A 20,688-nucleotide genomic window follows, 5' to 3' on the forward strand; every position below is an offset into this window, starting at 1 on the left:
TACATAAGATAGAATGACTTTTCTCTAAGGGGAAAAAGAATTGTATATGTTTCATTCATCTTTATTATCCTTACCTCACCAACTTGTTCAATTTGATAGTTTATGATACACTGAAAAATAATTTAGAAAAGTCTAGGGACAGTTCTAATCCCTTTCATGTGAATTGACCTTAACATTTGCTTGAACTGTTGAAGTTCCACTCACAAAAAACCCAGAATTTGAGAGTTGGAAGGGACTTCAGTGATCAATGTCGAACCCCAGTAAATTACAGTCTGTTCTAAGAAAGAGACAAATGAAATTAGGGTATGTCCATGGTTTAATTTCTCTCAAGTTGGCTTGACGTGAATTGCATGAGAGTTCAGTCCAAAACTGGGACCCCCCCCCCCATAAGAGGGCTAGTTCAGAACTGGTTTGATTTGGGATTTGGGAGTACAAGGTTATATGCTCTTCGAAGAACAGGTGTTCCTAAGAGGTGCCAATCAACCCTGATTAGCACCCTGGGAGGTAGGCTATACTAAAATGAGGTCTTGAGTATGTGACTTAGGTCACTTAATCTTGGTCAACAGGGGTTGATACCACCTGTCATCTGGATAAAGGAAATACCACCCCCAGTCTTGGGTTATTTAGGCAGAAGAATCTGTCTCCACCCCAACCTGAGCAGATTAAATCAATTCAGGCCTGGATTAGAGTTTGACCAGAATAAGCTTATTATCAGTAATGTCCTTGTGAAGAATTTTTCAGAAGGGGGCTAGCTGGGGCAGGGGGAAGCTCTGAGAATCATTTTTCACATATAACCCATTTGTTGTTTATTTGTTTCTGTTATGTCCAACTTTTCATGACCCTATTTGGGGTTTTCTTGGTAAAGATACTGGAATGATTTACCATTTCCTTCTCCAGCACATATCATAAATGAGGAAACTAAGGCAAACAGGGTGAAGTGACTTGCCCAGGATCACACAGCTAGTAACTATCTGAGGCCAGATTTGAACTCAGAAAGATGAATGTTTCTGACTCCAGGCCTGGCACTTTATCTCCTGTACCACCTAGCTGCCCCACTTAATCCAACCAATGTTCAAAAAAATAAAAATAGTTCTCTTAGAAACAAAGAGATTAAAAAAGAAAAGGGACTAGGTGGTGCAGTGAATAGAGTGCTGGACTTGGAAGCAGTAAAACCTGAGGCTGAATCTTGCTAGGCACTTAATACTGTGTGACCTGAGCCCCGGCAGTTTCCTTGTCTGTGAAATGGGTCTAATAAAAACCTTTTATCTCAGGGTTGTTGTAAGAATCAAATGTGATAATTTATGTAGAGCACTTTGAAAACTTTAAAACTCCATATAATTATTGGCTCTTACTTTTGAGAGGATATTAAGAAGTCTTATCATTTTTAGAAGAAAAATAAAATGTTCTCTGCTTTTCACAAAATCACAAATTTTCAGACTTGGAGGGAACCTAAGCAGCTATCCAGTCAAATTCATACCCACAAAGAACTCCTACTACTATACACTTGACAACTGGTGCTCCAACCTTTGCTTCAGGACTTCCATTAAGCCTGAACATCTTCCCAAGGCAGCCCATTTGACGTTCAGACTTCTGTAATTGCTGGAGAGGTTTTCCTGACATTGAGCCTAAATGAGACTCTGCAACTTCCATATTTCTTAAAGAGCTTTAAGGGGGAAAAAAAGATGTTTTCTGACAGGTTAACAGACTTTAGCCATTGTTCTTGTTAAATGGAATCACCCAAGCAAATCCACCTTTCTGCAGTCTTATTTGAAAATGTGCTACAATGGACTCACCTTTAAGCACAACCTACTACTAGTGACAGGAAATCACAGGATTGAGAGTGTGAACATCCGGAATATCTCATGAAGGTCACTACTTCCATCTGGGAGCCTCCTCTCTTACTCCCCATACATTCTGTTCTCTCCTACCTGGCTATTGAAAAGTGGATGCTTTGAATTAGGCTCCAGAATTTATGGTTGGTTTGTTGTTGTTGGTGGTTTTTTTGTTTGTTTTTTAAATCACCCTCTGTAGATGCAGCTAAATTTATCAAAAGTTGAATTTCCTTGTGTTGCAGTGGTCATAGCAGACCATCTGCTTTGCCTCTAAGAAAGTGTGAGTATGCTTTCTTCCCAGCAAGTAACCTTGAAGAGGGACAGAGATGAATCATTCAGGATACTTTTGAATGACTGAGGGCAAGAATGAAACTTGCCTATCATATCCCAAATAAGACTTGATGAAAGGATCTGTCATTGCCTAGGACAATGACTAGGGGGTATTCCTAACCTAAATCCAGGCATGCAGATTTGCCCTTTCATTTTTAAAACACAGTAACCTTGCAATTCTGCCTTAAAAAGACTATGTGTCATGTTGGACATTCTGAAATGGCTTTTCCTAATAAATGTGCAGAATCGCAGATCCATTTCTTTGTAACCACACATCAAATAATGCCATGTCTCACAGTGCTTGGCACATGGTAGGTGCTTAAGAAATGCTTCTTTGTTGATTGATTGATTGATCTCCCCCTTATTTAACTGCTTGGTACTAGACTTAACAGCGGACTAGACTGATGATTTCTTTGCTATTTGGACCCTCCAGGTAAGGAAAAGAGGTAAGCAGCTTCTCTGCAACATATAGTCTTAAAGAGTTTCCTAGTACTCTGAAAAGTTAAAGGACTTGCCCAGGGTCACACAGCCAACATGTCAGAGGAGTCTGAATTCAGGTGTTCCTGATCCCTGAGGTTAGCTCTCTTTCCACTGTCATGCTGCTTCTCATCTTAACAAACACTATGAAAATATCTAGCAACGTACTTGGGAAGGGGAAAAAAGGCTTCTCCGGGGTATCATGTAATAGAGAAAACACAGAGAAGAGGCAGTAGGGTAGAAGATGCTGAAAGTTCTAGGAACCTAACAGAAGTGAGTGAGCAGAGCAGATCTGAAGCAAAATTATAAATTAAGCAAAAGGCGCCTTCAGCAAGCTCTTGCTCCCTTTCTATACTCTGTCTGCCTCAGTTTCTTCATCTCTAAACTGAGGATAACTAAAAGCACCCATCTCCCAGGGTTCTTGTGATGATCAATAAGATAATATTTGAAAAGTGCTTAGTATAGTGCCTGTCACATAATTGCCAATTAATAAATGCCTATTCCCTTCCTCCTCTTTCCCCCTACCTCACAAGGTTGTTGTGAGGATCAATGGAGTTAACATATAAAGCATTTTGCAAACCTTAAAGGGCTAAATTTTAAATTTTAGCTATTAGTTCTTCCCTTAAAAAAAAAAAACTTTGCTATAAGGGATGGCTCTCTGAAAGTGGGAGGGGAAGGGACATGGGGAAATTAAGATTCTATAGTAACAAAAATATCAATAAAATTTTTATTTTGTTTTGTTGTTAAATCTACTCCCTTAACTCTGCCCCGAGAGAGGCTTGTTCATTATATAAGGACACAGTGCCCATGGCTCCAATTCTTCCCAGTAAATTTCACACAAGGCCTTTTAATTTGCTGAGTGCTGATAGTAAATAGAACACCTGACGCCACAGCTCTGTCATGTTCTTGGTGAACCTTGTGCTGGCTGGGGGAAAAGGGTATGCGGTAGGAGGGGGGGAGGGTTGGTTAGTTGTTCATTTTTTGCCTTGGCAAGGCACTGAATAGAAAGTAAGAATTCTGGGTTTTCACGGGCTGTGGGAGCTTTCCAATTGGCTCTAGCAGCTTCACCCGGTTTCCTTTTTTTTTTCCTTCCATAGCTGATTCAGACCGTGAGCGCAATAGACCAGGATGACCCACAAGATGGTCAGCATTTCTACTACAGCTTGGCTCCTGAGGCAGCTAACAACCCCAACTTCACTCTAAGGGACAATCAAGGTAATGAGAGTGGCCATAGGCTATTAGCTATGGCCATACTCTTTTTAGAGTTGGGCTGGTGATGCTTTCCATTACAATGCTATTTCCAGTAACACCAAGTGATACCTGCTGATTGGAGAGGACTTCAAGGTCATGTGGTTGTGCCCATTTTTCTCTAAAGCATGTTCCCCAGCTACCAGGGAATGCACATATCCCAGCAGCTCCAGCTTTCCCTTGACGGGCCTGCTGCAGGCTTGTACATCTGGAGCTGAGGGAGACTTACTATTAATTCATAAAGGTTTGCTCAAAGGTAGGAGAAATGCAGCCATGGGCTGGGATGGGGAAGAGAATCTGGCTGTTCTTTTGACAGCTAGCGCCTTTTTAAGTGTCCCCACAGGGTGTCAGGGATGAAGCACCTTCCCCTCTGGCTCCAAACATTCCTTTCATTTCCCTGACTGGCTATGATTCTTTTTTATTGCTCTGTCGATGTAGTGAAAGAGTTTAGAGAAGGTGGGAGAAAATGAGCTGGAAAGGAGAATCAGCAAAGCCAGAGAGGAGCATTTATATGACAGAGACCAGAGGAGGAGGGGACGTAGTAAGTCTTGGAAAAATATTGAAGAAGAGCAGAGATCATTAAGGGTTAGGATACAGCCATCACAATGCTCTTTCAGTATGCCTAGTGCATAGAGCACGAGGTGTGGAGTCAGGAAGATTTGAGTTCAAATCCAGACTCAAACTATTATTGTTATTCTTATTCTTATTAATTTCCTTATTTAAAGGCAGCTATGCAGCACAGTGGGTAGAATGCAGGGCCTGGAGTCAGGAAAACTTATTTCCCCAAGTTCAAATCCAGCCTCACATATTTACTAGCTGTGTGAACCTGGACAAGTCACTTAACCCTAGTTGGCCTCAAGTTTCTTTATCTGTAAAATGAACTAGAGAAGGAAATGGCAAACCACTCCAGTGTCTTTGCCAAGAAAACCCCAAATAGAGTCACAAAGAGTCAGACACAATTGAAAAATGACTAAACAAAAATCCCCATATTACAGATGAGTAAACAGAGATTAAGAGAGGATGCATGATTTGCCCAAATTCACACAGTTAAATAAGTTCTGAGGTGAACTTAGGTAAGTCACTTAATCTTTCTCAACCCCAGTTGCCCTATCTGAAAAACGGGGATAATTATAGCACCTACCTGACCAGCTTGTTGTAATGATCAAATGAGATAATATATTCAAAGGGCTTTGCAAACCTTAAAGTGCTATATAAATGCTAGCTATTATTATTTTTTTTTAAAAAATACTTCATTCCTTTTTAAAAATTATCATTAGGGTACTTCAATTATCTGGACATCTTACGAAATCTATCAACTTTTGATCCACTCATTTCTTACTCCTGAACTGAGTGAACTGAATTAGTATTTTTGATTGTCTAAAATACTAAAAACTATGGGGCCATTAAAATTTAATATAAAATTGAAATCCGTTATGCCTAATTTTCTTATTCTTAACAGGGTGATATGAGTCAGATAGTGCAAATAGTATTATGTGAAGTAAAGAAGGCATTAGAGTGGGAGTCAGGAAGACCTAGCTTCAAATCGTGCCTCAGGCACTTACTTGCTAGATGATCCTAAGTGACTTAACTTCTCTGTGCTGCGTTTTCCTCATCTATACAATGAGGCATTTAGATTAGGTGTTCTCTAAGGTTCCTTCCAGCTCTCCTTCAACCTCATCAGAGCTAACATTTATATAACACTTAAAGATTATCAAAGTGTTATACATTGCCTTATTTGATCTTCCCAACTCTGTGAAATGGATTTACAGCTATTATTACCACTGGTTTTTTTCAGACAAGAGAAGCTGTGACTTGGTTATGGTCACACAGGTAGCAAAGGGCACAGGTGGATGCTAACTCACCCACTTGACTTTAAAAGGCAGCTGGCTCATGAATAGAGCATTGTACCTAGAGTCAGGAAGGCCTGAGTTCAAATCTGAATTCATATTTATCAGCTGTGTGACTCTGGATAAGTCACAGCATCCTCATCTGTAAAATGTAGGGGTTGGACATGATGATCTCTAAGGTTTTTTCCTGCTCTAAAATTCTATGCATCTATTACTCTTCCAACCATGCAAATATTCTGCTACTGTTGATAATTATGATACTTATAAATAGGAAGTAAATCTACATATACCAGTGAAAAAAATTAAGTGAAAACATGTGAGTATTTCAATGCTAGCAGAAGAGCTTTACCTTCTCTATTACCTCAACCCAGGATGCAAACAGAATGGGTAGCAAACATAACATCTGGTCACCGTGACCCAAGCACCATGGGGGTGAGGGCAACCTGGAATCAAGGCAAGGGAATAGGGGAGACTATACTGTGGGTATAAAGGGGCCATTCCTTGGGGTCACCAAAGGACCATGAGGTACAAGGTCAGTAGGCTAGAACACTACTAGAGGGAAGCACACATTTCTAAATTTCAAGACCCTCTCAGACAAAACTGCAGTCTCCTTAACTAATTAGGACTCAATCTAAAAAAAAGCAAGTATTAAACTAGTTTTAATCTAAAACTAATGAGTATTTATAGCCTTGTTCCATTAAGTAGAGCCTGCTTTCAATATGAAATCCAATATTTAATATGAAGAAACAAAATATTATTCATCATGACACAATGGAAGGATTTGGAGTCAGAGAACCCTGGTTCAAATCCCACTTCTGATACTACTATCTGTGTAACCTTGGGCAAATCATTTAATATCTCTGGGCCTCAGTTCCTAATCTACAAAATGAGGTGATTGGATAAAATGGTCTCTAAGGTCCCTTCTATTTCCAGGTCTATGAATCTAAAATAGCATCACCTTCTACCGATTTAGGCTAACCTCTTTAAAGCAGTCTTCTTTCCTTCATATTATTAATGCTGTAGGGAGTACATTTGTAATGTCATTGGTACAGTGAATTCCAAAGTGAAGAAATTTCCTTTATCAATTCAGGTTAGCACATTCTCACTGTTAGTCTTAGAGAGTTGTCTAGAGCACTAAGAGGTTAACTAACTTGCCCAGGGTCTCATAGCCAATATGTGTCACAAATAGGACTCAGTCCCAGATCTTCCTGTCTTTGAAGCCAACTTTCTATCCAGCAAGCCATGCAACTTCTCCAGAATTCATTTTGTAAAATTCTTAAGAAAAAGTGGGTAGTAATGAATATTCATAATTGAAGATACCTTGATCTTGGTCTCAGACATATACCACCCCCCAATGTTTTTAGATCGAATTCAACTAAAAAAAAAACCCACTAAGTACCTGTTGTGAAAATGATGGTGCTAGGTACTAGAACTAGGGGGGTGCTGGGTGAGGGGAATACACAAATTAGATAAGGTCTTTGCCCTCATAGAGTTTATATTGTCCAGCTAAGAGGTAGATTCCCATTCAAAATTCTTTTCCTTAGTTCTTTTCAAACTCACTTTAATCTCCCCTGCTACAAAGGCTGATCTCACAAATCTCTAAAAATATCAAAATCACTTTTGTTTCAGACTTCCCCATTTTGTATCACAGAATCACTGTGATAATTCTATAGGAAAGTTAACAAAAACCTCGATCTGAAATAGCCATATTCCATGGCTTTTGATATTTTGTTGGTCAGAAGTTATCTGTGTAATGTGGAAGTATGTTAAAAAAAAAAAAGAAAAAGACGAAGAAGAAGAAGAAGAAGAACGTTATCTGGTTTTTCCATTTATCTACTTTAGAGGAAACCCTGCTTGCAAAAATAGTCTTTGACCCCTCACTAGTAGGTTTTGGAAAGAAAATCATAGAAAAGAATAAAAGAACTATTGATTTCTAGCATATCATAACACATCCTATCAGACTGCCTGTAGAGTGATTATGCATTTTTTTTCCAAACTGGCATTTGTTACTATGCCTACATAGAGAAAAAATATGTTGCAAAATATTGGGCCCAAGATTTCTTACAAGTTTCCTTGGGTCTCTTTTCCAGTACCAATTTTTAGAGCCAACACCCATATGTTAAAGGCTACTAGAACAGGACAGCTAGGAAAAAGAAATGATTCATCCCTTGGGATGGTCTCATAAACACTAGTCAGCACATTTTTCAACAGAAGGCATAAACTTTTAATGTCTTTCCATCCCAGTTTTCTCTACAAGTACACTTTACTGTAGAACCCTTAGGAAAAGCTCTGAGACTCCCAAATCCATACTGTGTTTGTGAAAGGACATTGCACTCAAAGAAAATACAGATCTCTGATCATGTTAATACCCTACTCAACAAATTCCAGGGCCTCTTTCTTATCTTTAGGATTAATATCAGCTTCTCTCTTTTACTTTTAAAGCCCTGTACAATCTGACCCCAACCTGACTTTCCAGTCTTATCATACATTGCTCCGCTTTACTGCATTCTACACTCTCGCCAAATTGCCCTTCCTGCTCTCCTCACACACAACAATCTAGCTCCCATCTCCACACCGTTGTGCTGGTTGTCTTCCTGACCTGGAACATACTTGTACTCACACATCACATCTGCTTTTAGTACAGCAGCACTACATGATACACTAAAATGTAGAAAAGATACATTCCCTGCTCTCATGGAAATTGTGGTCTAGTGGGGAGAAAGACACAAATGTCAATAACTATAATGTATACAATATTTCATGATAAATGCCACATTTAACCACATTAATTTGTCAGAAAATTCTTATAGATTGTGGCCTTTCCCACTGTGCTAAACACTTTTATAAATGTTGTCTTATTTGATTCCCACAAGAACCCTTCAAGGTAGGTGCTATTTTTATCTCTAGCTAACAGTCGAGGACACCATGAAAGGTATTATGTAGGAGGGATTGTTTGAGCAGTTTTATCTGAAAATACACCGATATTCCATCAAATCTGAGATCTCATCAAGGTGGATATTCTCTCAAATAATGCAAATGGAAACCCATCAATTATGGACTGGTTTGTGGGATAGTCATAAAATTTTTTGCATGCAGTTACCATGGAAGTCCGTCCCACATGTTTCGAGCATTCTGATATTTCAAGGCTATCAATAAAGTAATTGTCTGCCCATCAGATGTCTCCTGCTTTCACTCACTGACCTGCCCATTCTGGTCATTCATTTTTCATCCTTTTTTTTTTCATCTTTTTTATAACCACTACCATCTTTTGGGTGATCTTCAACTTCAGGTTTCAAACTCAAATTCCATCACTTATAGATTTACGATGGCATGATATTGGATGGAAATGAATGCAGATAGTTCTTCATTTCAGAGAGGTGATTGGGATCATTAAGAGAACCATGAAATTTCCCAAAGGCAATCCGGCCTATTTTCCTCTTCCTGACCAATTCTGGTACCAACTTATTGACTTTTTGCAGTGTCCATGATATGTAATCATAGATATATCTATACTATATGTGTGTTTTTGTACATATGTGTGCATGTATATATGTGTATGTATGTGTATATATACATACATATGTTATGTGTGTGTGTGTATGTAAATATATAATATACAGACTGATGGATATACAGGTTTTTGAATGATGGGATCTGAAGACTAACCATCCAAGTACAAACCTTAGTCTAGATGAGGGGTCAGCAAACTATAGCATAAATAAATAGTCAAATAAATGACTAGACAGATAGATTTTGCTGTACCGATTAGCTACTTGAACCTTTCAGTGGCACTATTAATATACTCTAATGCATTTCTCAAACACTTTCTCTCCTCAAATCTATTTTTGCAAAAGAGAACCTGTTCTATAGTTTAGACATATTTGAAGAACATTGAGAATATGGAAAAATTATTATAGAACATCATATTGTATATAGTTCAAACCTAAATTAGAGGAAATTTGATGTACTTATGCTATATAGCTAATGTACAGTTTGGGGCAAATGATAACCTAACACTAGCTAACTTTTTATCTAGGATTTTAACATTTATGATTTAAAAATCCTTTTTATCTTTTTCACACTGTTATCTCATTTGAGTGTCACAACTACCCTAGAGGGGAGATATATATTTTGTTTTTATCCCACTACATTTCTTCCCCAGCCTCTTCAGCAACATCACCTTATAATCAAATCATAAAAAAGAAGAAGAAAAAGAAAGCGTATCAAAACTAAGCAACACATAGACAAAGTCTGACATTACATGCAGTGTGCCACAGCTATTTTTCCCATTTTACATTTCAGGAAACAGAAGACATATAGCTAGTAAAGTCCAAGGTGAGATTTGAGAACTCAGGTTTCTCCTGACTTTAGGATCTTAATATGGGCTCCATAAACTTGAGGTTTTTAATATATTTTCATAATTATATTTCAATAAAATTGGTTCCCCTTGTAATTCTATATACTTTATATTATGTATTTAAAAACATTATTTCAAGAAAGAGTCTATAGTCATCATCAGACAGCCAGAGAGGTCCATGACATAAAAAGGTTAAGAATCCCTGAACTTCATCATGAGCAACTCCATAGAGGGAGGAGGTGGAAAGGGGAGGGAGAGGGGGAGGGAGAGGGACAGGAAGGAAGGAAGGAAGGAAGGAAGGAAGGAAGGAAGGAAGGAAGGAAGGAAGGAAGGAAGGAAGGAAGGAAGGAAGGAAGGAAGGAAGGAGGGAAGGAAGGAGGGAAGGAAGGGTCTTGATGCTTAAGCTACCAATCAAAGTCAAACCTCCCCCCAAGCTGATCTCCAAGTCTAAGTTTTCAAGTTAGCGGCATCCCTACCTTCAGCCCACCCATGGGAAAGTGGCAGTAGCCCATAACTAGAGGATTTCAAATAAGCTTCTGCTAAAGGAATATGCTTTTCCAAAGGCACCAAGTGGATTTGATGACTGCCTTTGAGGGGACAAAAAAGAAAACAGTAAAGGACATGAGCTCCAACCAAGCTGGAATGTGACAGAAATAAGTAATCTTCCACAATCACCAAAGTAGCTCACTGAGGTCTCCTTAGCCTCTTTTTCTCTTTTTTTTTCTTTTAACTTTAGGCTCAAAGCAGCCATAAGGCCTTGAAAAACTGCTGAGCAGGAATAAATAGGGACTAGTGTTGCCCTTGATTGTTCATTTCTGTCTGGCTTTCCCCGAGACACTTTGGTGAGATCTGAAGGCTGACAGTTAGCCCTGAGCAGTTTATGTCACAAAGGATAGGACACTCTCCTGAAAAGGCCCTGCCTCCCAGGTCTCAGTGTTTTGCCTGGAAGAAAGTAAAAATCAGACAGGGAAACAGAGGCCAAATGCTGATGCATGCAAAACCAGGGAGAGCACAAACATGGGAATATCACAGAAGCTTGTCTTCCTGTCACTCTCCTCTCTTCTTTCTTCCCTCAACAAAAAAGTTGAATTCACTTGTGTATCTTCTCCTTCCCACCTTTCTCTTGCTCTCCCTACCTCTTCCAACCCAACATTTTTTCTTTTTCCATCCCAGACAATACTGCCCGGATTCTTACCAGGAGATCTGGCTTTAGACAGCAGGAACAGAATGTCTTTTACCTCCCCATCCTGATTGCAGACAACGGAAGGCCCATGCTGAGTAGCACTGGCACACTGACAGTCCAGGTGTGCAGCTGCGATGATGAGGGCGATGTGATGTCCTGCAGCGCTGAGGCCTACGTGCTCCCAGTCAGCCTGAGCAGGGGGGCCCTCATCGCCATCCTCGCCTGCATCTTTGTTCTCCTAGGTAAGTGGTCATTGTCCTAGTCGACGCCATCCTCAGCAATGAGTACTAGCTTTGGAAATCTTAATTAATGCTTTATGTAAAGCATATTTGGGGCAGTATGTGTCACAGTGGGTAGAGTACCAGGCCTGAAGTTGGGAAGACTCAACTTCATGAGTTCAAATCCGGCCTCAAACACTTACTAGCTGTGTGATCCTGAGCATATCACTTAGCCCTATTTGCCTCAGTTTCCTCATCTGTAAAATGAGTTGGAGAAGGAAGTGGCAAACCAATACAGTATCTTTGCCAAGAAAACACCAAATGGGGTCACGAAGAGTCAGACACTACTGAAACTAACGAACAATAATAGGAACTCTAAGAGGCAGAAGTGAGAAGTACATTCCAGGCAAAGGGACAGGTGGGGAGCCAGGACAAAAGTAGGGGAAAGGGAGCTGGAGTGTTGCAGGTGAAGAACAACATGAAGACCAATTTAATTGAACCATGACGTGCACAAAGGGGAAAAACAAACATCATAATGCTGGGAAAGTAGGTTGAGGGAGGGGAGTTATGAAGGACTGTGAATTCCCAGTGGAAGATCATACCCACATTTGCAAGAGACTTAAGAATGTTTTCAGTGCAACACATCAGAATAATAGAACTTTAGAAACAGACCAGATAAATCATCTACCTCATGGGTTTATAGTGTGAATAAAATGAGATAATGTCTATAAAATGCTTTTGTAAACTATAAAGCACTAAAGCAGAGGATTCAGTCAAAGGGCCAAAATTGAGGGCCTAAAGGGCCACATGTAGGCTCAAGGTGTCAGGTTCCCCAGCCCTCCCCTAAACAAACATCCACTATTGTTATTCTTGAATCCTTACTTCATAGATAAGGAAGTTGAGGTGTGGAGATGTGAAATGATTTGTCAAATGTTTCAAAACTAGTGAATGGCAGAACAAGGACTAAAAGCCAGTTTAGACATCTCAGTCTCCCCAGCTTTCACAGTACTTGGTTTATTTCCAAAGAATATATAGTATAATAGAAAGAGCCTTGGACTTGGAGTCTGGAGACACCTGGGTTAAAGTGCCACCTCAGAAACTTACCAGATGGGTGACCATAGGCAAGTAGATTCAACTCTCTGTGCATCAGCTTCCTTATCTGTAAAACAATGGCAATGGCAGCACTTGTTTCATCAGGTTGTGAGGACCAAATGAAATAGTGTGTGAAAAGGGCTTTGCAAACCTTAAAATGTTATATAAATATCAGGTGGGATGATTAAGCAGGGATACTGCTCAGTACTTTGTTCTATACATCGATATATCAATCAGTCGACAAGGATTTCTCAAGCACCTGCCATGTAGCTACGTGGCACTGTTTTAAGAGTTGAAACAATCCGTACTCTCAAGGAGTTTCCATTGTAATGAGGGAGAAAATCAGGAAAGATAGATAAATAGAGAGAGCATAAATAGAAAGTGAATAAATACAAATGAGTACAAAATAATTTAATGCAAGGTAGTTTGGGAGACAGGGTACTAGCAGTTGTATCACTGGCATTTTCCTGGCACTTAAAGTAGAAAACCTGTGGGCACTCGTGTGGCAAGGGATGATAATGGAAGCAGCTGCTTTGAATGATGGCTTCATTCTAAGCATTAGAGGTCAACAGAAAAGCCAAAGAAAATAAAACTACCGAGATCAAATTCCTAACACCTGCACATGGAAAAAAAACCTGCCTGATCTAGATTCAAGAGGCAGGTGGGACCTCAAAGTCTTATTACCACCCAATCTTTCCCTAACAATAATACATATTAAGCCAATTCTGGACAAGTGAAACATGTGCCCAGCTGGATACTCACTGATCTCAGAACTACATCAAGTGTAACCTGGACTTCTCTTCCCCATATGTTTCCAGCTCATTTCTGACATCCTCACGGAAACTGGAACTCAGAGTAAATTAACCATTAAGCTATAGAGGCAAAAGTCAGTCTTATACAAGTATCCCTATTAATTTCACCGCATGCCAGTAAGACACATTATACAACAGTCTCCAAAGAATTAAAAATGAGTGTCCCACAGAGGGCAAGGAAGAAGATATAGGGGATGTGAGCAGGCTACAATGTTTAACCACTGAGGATCATAGAGTTAGAAGGAATTTTAGATGCCAGCTAGTTCAACCCCCTAGTTTAAAAAAAAAAAGATGAGGAAATTAGGACACAAGGATTAAGTGACTTACTTAAAGTTATAGAAAGTGTATGCGGCAGAGCTGAGATTTGAACCTAGACCTTCTGATCTAGAGGCTATGCTGTTTCCCTGTGCCTCGCTGCTTCTTAGAAAGCTTCTGAGAAGAAGAGAAGATGGGCTGGTCATTCACAGAGAACAAGAGATGATGTCAGGTGGGAGCCAGGGTTCTCCAATGGTATTCTCATACTACTAAGAGAAAGTGAGAAGTCTCCTAGCACATTGAGTGGATCCCCTGTGGCGGACTTCTGGAGGACGTGAACAAGGGGCACACATCCTGGGAGGCATGGCTAGGTTGTAGCCAGCATCATTAGAGGGCACTTCCAAATTAATGAGGTCACAAATCCAAATCCACTTGAGTGTTTGAGTAAACAGTCATGAGGGCAATAGGCAAAGTGATGCAGTAAGGGGAGTTTGTCTCTGGCAGTCATTTTGATTTATTTCAAATCTAATGTGTATTTTGAACTTATTCTACACATCAGGCACTGTGCTAAGTAATGGAGGATACAGAGATGTATAAGACAGTCCCTTTTCTGAAGTAGATTCCCCTCTTATTTCCCCTGTTTGCATTTTGCACCGCTCCATCTTCATAACAGGAACCTACTTTCCCAGGTACCTGTCTTCCTTGGGCCTCCCCCCTCCCACCTTATTTCTCCCTCTTTTTCCCCTGTCAAAACCTACCTGTTCTGTGCCCTAATACTGCAGGGAAATTGCTAATGATAATCAGTCAATCAATAAGCATTTATTTGGCAACTTAATGAGTTATCCCTCCCAGGAATATTTGTACCTTAACAGAAAACAAAGCCTAATGCTAGGTAGAATTTAAGATATCACCAAAAGTTCAAAGGAGGTATCTGGGGCCTTGATGTCTTTTCTACTCCCATCAGATCACACTATAGCCAGGCATCCTTTATGGAGGAAGACTTGTAGAATGAAAAAAAACAATGGAAGACCTGGGTATGCTCTACCACATATTTGTCATGTTACTTTAGGATTTACTTCTTGAAGCTGTTTCCTCATCTAAAAAATGGAAATAATGTTTTAGTTATCTATTCCACATGATGGTGAGAAGAGTGCTTTGTAAACTATGAAGCATTATGTAAATATGACCTAATATTAACTATGCCTTCCCTTACGACAAAGGGAACTTCTCCTCCCCCACCCCGACTTTTTCTTCCACGGGCTCTCTCAAAACCTAAATCTGATCCTGAAAATAAAATGTCTATAATGCATACACATTCTCATAACTGAGAATCAAGCAACTGTCATACTCAGCTTGGAGAGAAGCTTGAAGGGTTGATTATAATAGTTTACAAGTGGATTTTTTTTTGGTGGGATATCACAAAAATGGTTATTTAGATAACATTAAACATGGAAATGATCACCTGCTTATGCAGTTTGTAAACATCCAAGGTAGAGATGGATGTGTTAAGTTTTCCATTGTCTCAGCAGAATCAAATGAAAAGAAGTTTCTGCTTCCTGATGAAAACACAGAAAAGTAGAATGGTGAGGCCTACAGAATTTCAGAGCTGGAGGAGACCTCAGTGCCCCATCGAGCCCAACCAAACAACTGCTGAAAAATCATTCTCTCTACTCCAAGCAAAAAGAAGAGCTCTTACTCACAAAGAGCTTACATTTTGATAGGGGAAGCCAACACACAAAAAGAAGCCAGAAATGACAGGGGAAGGTTTTCCCTTGGGAACAAAGATGCTAGTGGAGCCTGCCTGCATCTCAAGGGAGAAGAAACCCATTACTTATCAAAAACATTTGGATAATGTTCACATCTGGATAGCTCTACTTTTGAGGAATTTCCCTCTCCACCATACATAATTCTATTTCATAACTTCTGTCCATTGTTCCTAATTATGCCCTTTATTGTTAAGCAAAAAAAAAATTTTTGCTCTCACCTTCCATTTAATAAGTACTTGAAAATAACTCCCATAAGTACTACTCCTCTACACATTGACTCTCCCTAATTTTGTAAAGAAGGTTAGCTAGGTGGTACAGTGGATAGAGTGATGGGCCTGGAGTTAGGAAGACTTGAATTCAAATCTGGCCTCAGAACTTACTAGCTGTGTGACCCTGGGCAAGTTACTTAACCCTCTTTGCCTCAGTTTCCTCATCTGTAAAATCAGCTGGAGAAGGAAGTGGCAAACCACTCCAGTATCTTTGCCCAGAAATCCCTATATGGAGTCACAAAGAGTCAGACACGAGTAAAAGAAGAACTGACCAAACAAGAGCCTCAATTTCCTCATTTGTAAAATGAAAGGGTTGGACTCAATATCCTCTAAGGTCCCTTCCAGATCGAAATATATGATCCTATGAATTTAGTTCTACATGAAAGAAAGAAAATCATAGAAGGAGCTTGAAGGATCTTTAGAGATCAAGTTTCTTTAATACATGATAAAACGTGGCCCAAAGAGATTAAATAATTTGGCTGGGTTCATGCAGCTGTGAACATTACAAGACGTAGATCTTCTGACTCTTAGTCCTTTATTCTTTCTGCCACACCCGATATAACCTTTGGAGATTCTGGGAATCCTGGAGCCTGAAAAATACCCTCCAGGTTTCAGTTTCCTCATCTGTAAAAAGAAGTTTGACTCAGTGACCCGGTCTCTTCCAGCTCTAACTTTCTTCACTCTCTGATTCCTCTTGTTTCCTAGCACTGATAACAGGAAGAGAATCTTACTGCAATTCCTCAAATATCCATAGGATGGCACGAGGAGCACTCAGGTAGCTGAATGTCACAAACAGCAGCAGGATGAAAAGCTATTTACCCTCAGCTGGGAATCCAGACTGCCAACCCTCACCAAAAAAAAAAAAAAAAAAAAAAAGCTTCTGCGAAGTTTTTTCACATTCTTTTAAGAAACTTCATATTTCAAGCATTAGTTATTTCAGCCAAATAGGTTCTCTATAATTGCTTCAACCTGAACCACAAAAGAGGCTGCCTATGCAAGAAATGGGGTTCAAAAGCCAGCATTTCAGTGCACAAAAAGCCCCCGGAGAGGCTCCCGGAGCAGTGGGTCACAGGTGGCATGTAAGCTGATGGCAGTCAGCCCTGCCCCTTCAGAAGGATTTTATTTTCCACTCTTCTGAGCTGTACCTCATTACCAGGAAGGTTTCCATTCATTTCACTGAGACATTCCTACAGACCCAGTAAGGAAAGGGTCACATTAGATTTGCTGAGGCAGCTCTCTGCTTTAGGATGGGAATGGACAGGAAGGCCTTTCAATTACATTCTATGCACTTTAGCCACTATGCAGAAGACCTGGTTATTGTGATTTTTAGGGCATCATTCAAGGTTTGAGAGACAGTACACCTTAGGAGATACAGAATTTGATTCATGATCAAGAAGATCTGAATTCAAGCCTGTACAAATAGTGTCTGTGAGTACCTTAGGAGTAGATACTGCCTTTTGCCTTTTTTTATATATCCAGTGCTTAGTACAATGCCCAGTACACAGTAGGCACTTAAGTGTTTATGGACTGACTAGCTGGCTCAATGACCCTTTGTAAGTGACTTAGCCTCTCGGTGCCTCAGATAACTCTAAGACTTTAAGCTGCAGAACAGTTGCTGGTCTCCACTGGTAGAGGGAATTTCCCCCCTACTCAGATAAAATCACAAGTCTAGATCATTTAAGGCTCATAATTTGATTCAAATCACCTACAAATTATGAAACTGTTGAAAGTTCCGTATGACTTTAATGTAGCATGTTTGAAGATACTAGGTATCAGGTTTGAACACTTAATGGGGTTAATAGGCATTTGCCCTAAAGGATACGGGATGACTTGAGCTTTTAGGAAAGGGGATAAAGAATGGATGTTGCAGACCTGGCCTGGAAACTTTATCTTTAGATCTGGGATAAAATGGGTTATGGATGTTATGTTACTTTCAACATATGCTTTCAGAACCTGGAAAGGTTAATACCTTATTTTCCATTATTTCTTAGCATGAACCTTTCATTCAACTCAGGCCAGACTTCTCACCGCCCCACAAATACACCCAGAGCATTCCCACTTACGTAGCAATACTCTTGTGTTCTTCCTCTCCCCAGGAATAGCCTCCATTCTTATCCTTAAAATGATACAAACTCTACTACTCATCTTTCAGTACCTATCTCAAGGCCTATTTGTCCCTTAAAGCCTTTCTTCAAAATCCTTAAGAATCACTCCCTTCTCTGAACTCCAGCAACTTCTTGGTGCTTAGAGGCAGGGCAGCCTAGTAGATGGAGCCCTGGACTCAGGGTTAAAAAGATGTGTTTGAATACTGCAGCAGAAATTTACTAGTTACATAATCCTATATATTATACAAATTCTATGAACTTTGTTTTCCTTATATGTAAAATGGGGATAACATTAGTACCTACTTCACATGTTTAGGTACATAGGAAATAAAGTATGTAAATCATTCTATGTACCTTACGTTGCCAGTTATTATTATCAAACTATTGAACACTTGACCACACACTGTCCTACAGTGTTTGCTGGTGGTTTCATTTTTCATTTTCTTCCCCCTATTTAGACTGCAGATTTCCTTCCTCAATCATTTTCTCTGCCAGTTGGCACATAAGCCCCTTGAGGACAAGGACTGTGCTGTATGATTCTTTTCTCCCCACACTGGGACAATACTGACGTAGGCATAATAGGAATCCAATAAATACATGCTGCCTGGTTGACTGATTTTAAAATACAATGAAAATGTTAAGCATTTGCAACATTCCTTGGCATTTACAAATATTCCATTTCACATCCCAAGTTCTTTAAAATCTTTTTTTTGTGAGTTATTAGTCAATCCTTAATCTCTTGCTGTGCATATGACCACATTCTGTTTTCTGATTGGATAAACTGTGGTCTGACTTTTCCAGAGTTGTCAAGCTGTCACTGTTCACTAGTTTTGACAAAACACACACACACACACACACACACACACACACACATCAATAGAAGTCCTACAGCTAAAACCTCAACACACTTTCCAGAAAATGTCTTCAGTCATAGAGATAAACAGCTCAATGGGATTATCTCTATCTCGCCTTTAAACCCCAGTGAACATGTCCTGGGAAGAATACATTTCTTGGGATGAAATATTATCCAAACCTTCAAGGTTTGATCTTAAGAACAGATCTTAAAAGTGCGGTGCTTAGTCACTACCATGATATTTTTTTTTCAATTCTCATGTTCCTTATTTTTCTTATACTGATTTGGATATCCTGTCTCCCTGCCCCCCAAGAAAAAGTATAATTACTTTTCTCAGTGTATGCCTTTCTGAGGATTATGGGTTATTGGAAGAACAAAGATTATTTCTAATTTCTACCATTTTCTTAAGAGCAAATAACAAACATTTTGGGCTTACCTGTCATGCATTACTATATAGGGTATGTGAGCATAAGAAATATTTTCAAGTGATTTTTAACATAAAATGGTTCACAAACAGGAAATACTTGCTATGTGACAAAAATGAACATGTTTTATATACATATACACACATAAATATTAATAAATATAAATATATAAACATAAAAATGAATATTATATATACATAAATATGTATACTCTCTATTCCATGCTATTTCTCATATATATGTCTGTGTGTGTGTGTGTGTGTGTGTATATATATATATATATATATATATATATATATATATATATATATATATATATATTTATATATGTTGCCACATCACAGATCTGTGATTTCATCAATTTGGATTCTCCCTCTACCAAGACAGAGAGAAAGACAGATGTGATAGACAGAAAGATAGAGGGAGAAAAGGAAGAAGGGGGAGAGAAGAAAAAAGAGAGAGTATTTGTTTGAGTCCTGCCCATGACACTGACTATATGTGACCTTAGGCCAAATGATTTGCCTTCTCTTAGCACCAATTCCATTATCAATAAAATGGTGGTACTGATACTTGTGCTGTTAATCTGAGAGGACTGTTTTAGGCAGAAGGGAAAGGGACTGTGCCAAGCACTTCACAAATATTATATAATTTGATCCTCACAAAAACCCTGGGAGGTAGGTGCTTTTATTACCCTTATTTTGCAATTGAGAAAACAAAGGCAGAATTAGAGTTACTTACCCATGGTTACATAACTAGTAAGTATCTGAGGCCAGATTTGAACTCTCCTTTCTTACTGCAGGCCCAGCCCTCTATTCACTGCACCAGTGAGCTTTTTTAGATTTTAAACCTTAAAGCAATGCATAAATAAATAAAAGGTATTATAAATTATGAAATCATATTTATATTCAAATATGTTGATATATGTTAATATAGTAGAAGCTTGATTCTTAACACTAATATTAAGAGATATGGATACAGCCTATGTTCTATCAATCAGTGAGCATTTATTAAATACTTGCTTTGTGCTGGTCACTGTACACCAGGGATAAAGAGGTAAAGCAGTCCTCTTCTCAAGAATCTCTCATTCTAATGTGGAAGACAACCTGCACATACATAGATATGTAGAAGATGCAAAGCAGCACAAGATAACCTTGAAGGGGAAAGTGTTTACAGAAGTGGTCTGGGAAAGGCCTCTTGTAGAAAGGGGCCCTTGGGCCAGGTCTTCAAAGAAGCCAGAGATTCAGAGTCCTAAGTGAAGAGGGAAAGCGTTCTAGTTACAGGGAAGAACAAGTGCAAAGGCACAGAGATGGGACATGGAGTGTTGGTGAGGAACAGTGAGAAAACAGGAGAGTAGACTTTATAGTACATGAAGGGGAATAATAGTTAGAAGAATAGAAGTACAGGAAAGAGACGGCTTACAAAAAGCTCCAAATGCCAAATAAAAGAGTTTATACTTGATCCTAGAGGTAATAGGGAGCCACTAGAATTTACTCACCAGTGTCACGGGCAGGGCTTCACTTCAGAAAAATCACTTAGGCAATTATGTGGAAGATGGATTGTAATGGACAGAGATTTGAAGCAGGAAAATCAATTAGGAAGCTATTGCAAAAATGCAGGCA

At 39.3% G+C, this 20,688-nt stretch overlaps 1 protein-coding gene across 1 annotated transcript in view; it reads left to right on the forward strand.

The window, feature by feature from the left end:
* The window catches only part of CDH20 (cadherin 20), a 292,275-nt gene that overhangs the window by 267,072 nt on the left and 4,515 nt on the right, over positions 1-20,688 (forward strand). Inside the window, exons 11-12 of the mRNA XM_020995787.2 lie at positions 3,737-3,854; positions 11,265-11,516. Of these exons, the coding sequence (XP_020851446.1) occupies positions 3,737-3,854; positions 11,265-11,516 (370 nt within the window). The remainder of the gene's footprint in view (positions 1-3,736; positions 3,855-11,264; positions 11,517-20,688) is intronic.

Source organism: Phascolarctos cinereus, unplaced genomic scaffold (assembly GCF_003287225.1).
Source record: "Phascolarctos cinereus isolate Bilbo 61053 unplaced genomic scaffold, phaCin_HiC Scaffold_4;HRSCAF=312, whole genome shotgun sequence".
In the NCBI taxonomy this organism is placed as follows: Eukaryota; Metazoa; Chordata; class Mammalia; order Diprotodontia; family Phascolarctidae; genus Phascolarctos; species Phascolarctos cinereus.